At 33.8% G+C, this 9,790-nt stretch overlaps 1 protein-coding gene and 1 pseudogene across 1 annotated transcript; one reads left to right on the top strand and one right to left on the bottom strand.

Moving 5' to 3' along the window:
• Positions 1–382: 382 nt before the first annotated feature.
• Positions 383–778, top strand: LOC122604813 (auxin-responsive protein SAUR50-like). Its single transcript, XM_043777677.1, has one exon. It carries the CDS (start codon positions 383–385, stop codon positions 776–778), a length of 396 nt encoding a protein of 131 aa, XP_043633612.1.
• A 1,435-nt stretch (positions 779–2,213) lies between these two features.
• On the bottom strand, positions 2,214–4,945 carry LOC122605682 (annotated as a pseudogene).
• Between the last annotated feature and the right edge of the window lie 4,845 nt (positions 4,946–9,790).

Below are 9,790 nucleotides of genomic sequence, written 5' to 3'. Positions count from 1 at the left end.
ATACTACCTAGACCCACAAGTTGGAAGGGGGCATGGGCTAAAAGTTCTTGGACATAGTGGGATTGGGACTTTTAACTGGCGCAAAGATATTGTAAAATATACATCTAAGATAAAGACCCTTTAAATCAATTGACATATACTTGTTCGTACGGTTTTGTATCAATATGTTGTATGTATATATAAATATATATGATACAACCCCATCATACCAAAATCTAACTACATAATTCTAAAAAAATCAGCAGTGTACTAGTAGTACACTAACTTCATACCTATTTCTCTCTACATTTATAAATCTTTAGGATCCTACCATCAACACAATCTCTTTAAACGCATCGATAAATATCGATATATAGATAGTATTTCATAATTGTAGGTAAAGATGTTGAGAGGAAAGATTTTGAAAGCTTTGGTGAAGAGGTGTAGGAAGGTGAATAAAGGAATGTTACCATCATCTGTAGAGTGTGATAATTGCTGTCAATGGGCATTCAGATGGGCCTTGTCGTTCATGCATAACGAAAAGAAGGAATCTTGTATTCCAAGGGATGTCCCAAAGGGTCATTTGGTGGTGTATGTAGGTGAGAACCAAAGGAGGTTTGTGATCAAAGTGGAGTTGCTAAAACACCCTTTATTCGGTGCATTGCTGGATGAAGCTCGAGAAGAGTATGAGTTTACTGATGATTCTAGATTCTATATACCCTGCAATGAAGACACATTTCTTGCTGTAGTTCGATGTGCCATGACACCACGCAATCGAAGACTCATGTTGTGTTTTTGATACTCATATTTGTTTTGTTAGTTATTGAAGATTATGTAACTTGGTGTAAAGAGATGAGACTATTAACTTTGATGCAAGAAAAATGGAACCTTATTTTGAATTCCCCTGCTACTAAGTAGACCTGTTTGTATACAGTATGTTATAGCAGTCTTTAATTTTGTGTCTTCATTATTAGATTTTATCATAGAAAAATGATTTTTTAGGATAGTTATTATAACCAAAAAAAGTTCATTACTTTGGTCTGAATATGAAGCCATTGCCATTTCTCTGGCTTTTAACCCATAATCCAAGTTAGGTGTGACAACTCGTAATTAATTAACATCGGGTTAGTCTTAATCTCGTTTAAGCTCAGTCATTATCATAATCTCGTCTAAATTAGACGGTCATTAGACGTGGGAATTTATAGCCATTGTCGTTTCAAAAGGAAATTTAAGTCAATTAAGGTTTAGGGTACTTATCTCGAGAGTTATATTATTTTTCTATAATTAGACCTAACCTGATCAACTACGTCCCGATTATGTAAATAATATAAGGCTCGAAATAAATATCCTAAATTGTGTATATACGTGATAGTTTGGATTATATTTACAACATAGTGTAGATGTGGTGGGTACGCCGATGGTACACCCTATACATAAACATTGAAGGTATGTTAGAAATAGAAACCCAAATTGTCTGTGTGTGCACTAGACAAAGATCTCCTAAATTGTGTAGATACGTGAATGGTTTGTGTTATATGGACGACATACTGTATTTGTGGTGGGTACGCCGTTGGTACACCCTATACATAAACATTGAAGGTATATCAAAAATAGAAACTCAAATCGTATGTGTTTACACTAAACAAAGATCTCTTTAAAACCTAATGTGTTGCGTACTATCTCATTCGATTGACTCGAACTATCTTACCCATTAGACTTATATGGATGCTTTGACTAGTCTTTTCAGACTAGTCATGTCGGACGGAGTTAGCTCTAATGTTGTTGTACCTTGTACACCTCCAGTTCCTGTGGTAGCTAATTCCTACCGTTTCTGACCATTAGAGAGATTTCGAGCTATCCCAAAATTTTTACCTATAGAGAGATTTCGAGCCTGAAACATATTTTAGAAATACAGAATGCCTACTGATAGGCTACCGTAGGTGGTGCCTGTTATACATGAAGTAATCTATATTGTATTTGAAGTAAATCCGTAAAAGGAAAGAGTGTTACTAGGTTTTAGTGTATGATTTAGGCAACTCCGTTCTGAATAACAAAGTATATATCTAGAAAATGAGCCAAAATAGCATAAAAAGTTTGAGCATAAATTATCACCAAAGGTAGAATCACACTGGGCAGTAACAACATTCAAGATAACTCATAAGAAATATGATGATTTAATAAATATAGTATTCTTATATTAATAATGAAAAATGAAACATTGACTTCAACTTTCAAATGTCAAATTTGTCTTCCCTCTTAACATTTATAAGTACTAAACGTTTGAAAGAAGTATCTTTCAAATTATTGAGAAACAAGGGCACACGATTAAGAAGGAACTTAACAAAGGAACCTGAATAAACGACAGACTCAAACAACTTCAAAGAAGCTAAGATATTGGAAGAGGCACACCATTCCAGCCTTCAAGACACTCCAACAATGGATCGATTACTTGCCCTTTGCATATCGCAGTAAAAACCTTATCAAATTCCTCTCCCGGTGAAGTAACCTTCTCCCCTGTCAAATACTCTGCTCCCAGCCCTTCCCTCACAAACCTATACAGTGGGTAGGACCTGCAAGCCTTAATCCTGTTTCGTATAGTCAGACTGCCATTCTCAAAGGCGCTTCTTACGCTCTCCACCTCCTTTGGCAACATGGCTTTTAGTTCATCTTCAAAAGCTCCAATCTTTTGGAAGATTGAAGAGCCTGCATCTTTCTCATTCTCTGCATTGTTTAATGCATGGTCGACAAGGACTTGTCTGAGCTTCTGCATTAATGGATATGTGGCTAGGCAAGGGTTGTCAATGTATGCAAAGACGTACTCTCTGTCAACTACTCGAAGCAAGTCTTTTTCGCAGAATCTTGAAGGGTGAAGCTCTCCATTGACACCTGTGGGTAGGACCTTTTAGGCTGCACGGCTAACAGTGTTCTTCACAACGGCTTTCAAATTCTCCTCTAAGTGTCGGAGATCGATGGCTTGGCATAGACCCACCAAGTATGTAGACGACATAAGCTTCAAGATGTCAACAGCTTCAGCAGTTTTCCTTGCAGAAATCAATCCTAGAGAGTTCACGTCTTGATTGTGTTGTTCAGCACTTTGGACATGGTTAGTCACTGGGTTAGCAAGAAATTGAAGTTCAGAACAGTATGCAGCCATAGCAATTTCACCTCCCTTAAAACCATAATCCAAGCTTGGATTCCGGCCACCTGAAAGATTTGAAGGTAACCCATTGTTGTAGAAGTCATTCATCAGCTCAGAGAATTGGGCAAACATGAGTTTGCCAATTGCAGCAATAGCCAAACGCGTGTTATCCATGGAGACACCGATTGGAGTTCCTTGGAAGTTGCCACCATGTAAGGCCTTGTTCCTTGAAACTTCGATCAAAGGGTTATCATTGACAGAGTTGATCTCTCTCTCAATCATTTTAGTTGAAGAACGGATGACCTCAACTTGTGGGCCCAGCCATTGGGGTGATGTCCTTAAAGCCTAAGGGTCCTGTTTCGGCTTCTGCAAAGGGTCCATTTTATGAACTTCTTTTGCAGCCTTAACATAATCGCTTCCATCTAAAATGTACTCCATGATAGCTGCAGCCTCAATCTGGCCTGGGTGGTGCTTCAGTTTGTGGGTCAAGTGGTCAGTAAACTCGGGCTTCCCCTGCATGACCTCAGCAAAAATAGCAGCCAAAACTTCAGACAATAATGAAAGAACATTGGCTTCAAAAAGGACAGTGGAGGCCATTCCAGATCCCACAGCAGTACCATTAACAAGTGCTAGACCTTCTTTAGGTTGCAGCTCAAAGAAACCACCATCGATACCGGCTTCGTTAAAAGCCTTTTCAGCATTGAGGATTTGTCCATTGGGGCCTGCAGCTTTGGAGTTAGGACGGCCAGTGAGAAGTCCAGCAAGGTAGGACAAAGGGACAAGATCTCCAGAAGCAGTGATAGTGCCACGAAGGGGCAAACAAGGGGTGACATTGGTGTTGAGGAGCTTGCTGATGGCTTCTAAGATCTCGAAACGGATGCCAGAGTAACCCTGGAGCAGGATATTGATTCTTACAAGCATAGCAGCAGGTAGATTAGCCCTTTGATTAAGCTTGGATCCGAGTCATGTGATTTTAGTTTTTTAATAAAAGATTTAGGCTATATATTTGCTTGAGACATGCTATAGTAATGTGATTTTTTACAACTATAGCTTAGACTAGTGGCAAAGGTGTAGGCCAACCTCCTAGAGGTTATGTATTCAAGTCTCATGTTGTGGTCAATCAAAATTTGACTTTTTTAGTCAAAGTCATGATTTTTTTTTAGTTTAGTGAGCCTTGGCCACGGGAAAAAAAATGGCCAAAAATTTCGTTCCCATATCCCACTTTTCTTGTAGTAGTATATATAATGGTGTTCTCCTCAAAAGGTTGAGGATTGTATTTGATATTCAAAATAAATATAAAAAAAAACATATATTTGAAACAAGAACAATAAAATAAAATGTAAATATTACGTACTGTAATAGTTACCTAATGAGTTCCTTAATTTTGAAGAGCACCACCTTGGTTGGTCCTGCGATGAGAGGTGGCACCAAAGCCAGTGGTAACACCATAACTATCAGTCCCTTTGTTCACACCCTCCATAACCCAATCACTGCTCGCTTCCACACCCGCCCTAGCCGACTCAGAGAGCTCCACCTTCACTTGATCACTAGCCGCAATCCCAGCCACTTGAGACATAGTCAGTGTCTCCCCACCCAACTTCACAACCGGCTTCCTAAAGTCCGCAACCATTCTCTTGACCTCATCGAGATGACTCCCCCTCATCGCCTCGGCAGCCACACCCCAGTTCAACGGATCACCCTTTACACATAGCCCCTCACCCACACCATTTTGTTGCACATTTTCAACTGTCCAAGTGGCCATTTCCAAGATTTTTAACAAACACGAAAAACAACGAGTAAATTGAGACACACAAACACAAAAAGAAAACACCCAACTCTATATAGCTAGCTAGCTCTGTCTTAGTGTTCTTCTAAAAGATGTAAAAGACTAAGTAAGAGATCGATGGGATGGTTGAGAAAGTTGGAGGTACGTACGTGGTTTATATACAAGAACTTTAGGAAAGTCAATATTCATATTTTTGCAAACTATATTATTTTGGAAGTTTTTATATATTCATATATATTTACCGAAATGAAATGTTTATATATATTTGCAAATTAACTATATTTTGGTGGTTGGTAGAGGTTTTTATATATATAATGCCGAAATGAAATGTTTATATATTTAGAAATGTCAATATTCATATTTTTGCAAACTATATTTTGGTGTATATATATTTAATTATTGGTTCGGTTGGTAAAACATTGGGAAATGATGAATTGTATTAAGAACTAAAGATCTTGTTTAAATTTGCAAGAGGATTACTATATATGAATAATGAATATTCTTTTAGTTGGTGAAAGTATTAAAAGTTTCTGTTTAGTTTGTTTTACCTAATTGTTGTATTGGTTTGTCTTAAGAATTTAGAAAGTATACTGTATTTAAGTTTTGTTACGAGTATCGGAAACTTTTTACAAGTTTTTTGTATATAACCACATAATATATAGAAACAAAGGTGAATTAAAGTAGTTTAGTTTATCGGCGACATGCTTATTAGTTAGACTACGAGGAATAACTCATTAAAGGACATTTCCCTATCAAAAGTGCTCAAAAACGCCCCATAAAATGTCCCTCCTCGGCACCCAAGAGCGTTCACAACGCCCGTTCCTAGCTAATTAACTCCTCACAGTCTTAATGATGAAAATAATAAACGAAAAGATCGACTTAAATAAATAGTATGTAATTGTAATAATAACAAAAGGAAAGTATGTTTAAAATACAATTATTCAATATAAAAGTAATAGTTATGCAGTCATCGGTAGTTACTACTCGTATATATAACATTATAAATTGTTTGTAGTTTGTTTATAAATTAATTTTTTCCTTATATTAAAGCTACATTTATTTAGCCAATGTATAAATTTACTGGCTTTTCAAAAAAACCAAAAACTTTTACTTTTAAAATGAATATACTTTCACTTCTTAGAATATATGTAGAATTATGACATAAAATCAAGTCAAATCTGTGGTTCTGTTGTGAACTTGTGATATACTTATGGTATCACAGAAAAAGTCTAAATTTCATTCTCATACTCTTTAAAAATCGACTAGAATCGTTGAATTATTTGAATTTTCGATATGCATAATATCTAATGTTCCTTATAACTTAATTATATCTTAATTAATAATGAAAAGCTTTTTATTTATATATATAACTAACGCGCTTAGTGTATTATGACAAATTTTATCATGAAAATATATCACAACATCAACATGTCTTCAAAATCATATAAGCTTTTTATAATTTAGAACTTAAGTTTAAAGTATACATAAAATAAAATTTCATTGAATAGTGTTTATTGTTCTCTTCAAAAATAATATATAATATAACAAATTATGTTATCTCCTCAAATATATATCAAAAGAATCATCATAAAAAGTCATCGGATGCCAATAATATTAAATATATTCTGAGTTATATTGTATGGACACTATGTTAGTTAAAAATTAGCTTTGGTTATGAATCATCGGTTTATATTGAGAATCATCAGATTAGGAACTTCGGGTTCTTTCACATGTATCGTTATGATTCTATTCAATGAATCATTCCTATAAATAGACATGTATTAGAATTGTAATTATGCAATGTGTGACTGTGTATGGTTTCTCCAAAAAAAAAAAAAAAGTTTTAAATTATAGATTGACTATATATTTTCTATTTTGTTCCAAATTAGGTGATGAATAAATGTGACGCACTTTCAAGCTTTGTTTCAATGTAGTTGATGAACTCCAAAAATACCAATGTAACTAGAGTTAATTACTAAAATGATACCTAACGCTTGCGTCATATTACTGGTTTCATACCTTTTCTTTTGAAATTACGCTTATCATACCCAACGTATGCAAATTTCCACTCGGACCATACTGGAGGCTAACGTCGTCATGTGGCCGTTAAAAACTTCCCCGCGTGACTTGCACGTGAGGGGTAAAGATGTAATTTCACGTTTCTTAATTACTTAAATGGTACCTAACGTTTGTACGATATTGCTGATTTCATACCTAATGTTTTTCTTAATTACTTAAATGATACCTAATATTTAGTTATTAATTTTTTTTTTCTTTTGAAAGGTGGATTCCGTTTTAAGCCAATGTCTTCAAAACTTATATTTTAGTCATACTGAAATTTTTTTTGGTACTATTGGTATTACCGAAAATACTGGCCGGTACGACTATCTTTAATTTGTTTTATTTTTCTTTTATGAAAATTTTTCAAAACTTGTTACAATTTAACAAAAATAGTCAAAATGCACTTAAAATTCAGTCAAAAATAATACCAAATAGGTTTTTCATAACAAAATATAAGTTTAAAATTCACAAATAACCAAAAATAGCATTAAAGTATCATAAAAATAATTTTATAAAAAATTCAAAATTTCTTTTTCGAAAATATTGGGAATACCGTAATAGTAATACCAGAAATATCCAGGATTACCAGAAATATCGGCCGGTATTTACCGGTATTTAAAACATTGCTTTAAGCCTCGTGTCACAGTAAATACTGACCGATATTTCTGGTATTCCTGGAATATTCCGGTATTACCATTGCGGTATTTCCAGTATTTTCGAAAAAGAAAATTTGAAATTTTTTAAAATTGTTTTTATGATACTTTATTGCTATTTTTGGTTATTTGTGAACTTTAAACTTATATTTTGTTATGAAAAATCTATTTGGTATTATTTTTGACTGGATTATAAGTGCATTTTGACTATTTTTGTTAAATTGTAACAAGTTTTGAAAAATTTTCATAAAAGAAAAATAATACAAATTAAAAATAGTCGTACTTGCCAGTATTTTCGATAATACCAAAACAAATTTTACACTAGTATGACTAAAATACCAATTTTTAAGACATTGGCTTAAAACGGAATTCACCTTTCAAAAGAAAAAAAATTAATAACTAAACATTAGGTACCATTTAAGTAATTAAGAAAAACATTATGTATGAAATCAGCAATATCGTGCAAACGTTAGGTACCATTTAAGTAATTAAGAAACATGAAATTACATCTTTATCCCTCACGTGCAAGTCACATGGGGGGGGAGGATTTAACGGCCATGTGACGGCGTTAGCCTCCAGTATGGTCTGAGTGGAAATTGGCATACGTTGGGTATGATCAACGTAATTTCAAATGGAAAGGTATGAAACCAGTAATATGACGCAAACGTTAGTAACCATTTCAGTAATTAACTCATGCAACTATGCATGTAAGTGACATATTTTTAAAGCTTGTTCGAATATCAACAAGATATGCTTACGTGACTACCTAGTAGACTAATCATATAACACCACATCATCATCATCAGCAAAATGATATTATGTGAAGAGGTCGGTTATATCGAAATTGGCTTTAAATTATTATAAATAGACATGTATTATGTATATATATATATATATATATATATATATTGCCGGTAGAGCTGAAAGAATAAAAATTGAATTCTCTAGCTTCTGATTGGCTGATGATTTTATTTTCTTGTGTTTTGATTGGTTGAGTCTATTTTTAGAAATGATTTAAAATTTATTTAAAAAGAATCTTTTCATTAGTGAAGTTAAGTATAAAACAAATATATTAGTAATTATATTTGGAATTTAAAGAAGATGCTTAATACTAGATACAAACAAATTATTTTTAAAAAAATACGGAGTATAATAGTTTTTATTTATTTTTAATTTGAACATAATAAAAACCAAATTAATATATGGGTTGGTAAATTGACTGCAATCTATATAATTAGAACACAATTGTGAAACATAATGAGAAATAGTAGCTTATCAACATTATTACTATATATATTTAAACATGTGATTTTTTAAAGTTCATTTAAAAGAAGTGGGATTATGTACTCCACCATTATTGTTCATGCAAGAATTATAACTATTTATAGTGTATAAATTTTCTCAAATTTATAATTAAATTTTTTTAACAATAAGAGTTTTTTTTAGCCTACATAAAGATTCATAGAAAGTTTTATATATGATATATACGTTTGTCAGTTAGATACACCCTAATTGGGATGACGGGTTATAAATCTTTAACCTTAATCAGACCCACTAAAGTTTCATATCATAAATTACAACCAAGACCCAACTTGCATCAACCTGTAGGTTTGTGGGTTATTAGGTTAAATGGGTTGTTATTGGATCAATTTAGTCAAATTAGTTGTTTTCTAGACAAAATTGGTTGACGGGTTGAAATGTCAAATGTGTGGTTTTTTGTCAAACGGATCAGTATTAATTATAAACAAATTAATATAAAAATATTTCAGGTTGGGAGGTGGACCTAGAGGTGTACAAAAAACCAGGTTGAAACCCGGACCTGAACCCAAAACTGGTCAACAACCGGGTCTGACCCAACCCGGCGGTTACTAACCGGTTTGGCTTTTTTTTATATCGGGTTGAGATCGGGTCTGGCACGAGTTTTGGTAAAAAAAAATTGGTAAAACCTGGTCAATGCCCAGTCAAAGTTTGACCAAAAACCGGTATCAAACCGGGTTGGGTTGGGTCAAATCCAGTTTTGGCCTCATTGACCAAAAAACCGGGTCGAATTGAGTAAAAAACCGTTTTTCTACACCACTAGGTAGACCTGACAACCAAAGGAGTCAACCGGAATTAACCTGAAAAAAATCAAGTTGCTGGGTTGGCAGGTTGAGATACTTGACCTAAAACTAT

This window comes from Erigeron canadensis, chromosome 6, assembly GCF_010389155.1.
Source record: "Erigeron canadensis isolate Cc75 chromosome 6, C_canadensis_v1, whole genome shotgun sequence".
In the NCBI taxonomy this organism is placed as follows: Eukaryota; Viridiplantae; Streptophyta; class Magnoliopsida; order Asterales; family Asteraceae; genus Erigeron; species Erigeron canadensis.
This window is presented reverse-complemented; position numbering and strand designations above follow the sequence as displayed.

Excerpts from the sequence above, each read along its gene's own strand:
- LOC122604813 (XM_043777677.1), top strand. The coding sequence starts at position 383 with ATGTTGAGAGGAAAGATTTTGAAAGCTTTGGTGAAGAGGTGTAGGAAG.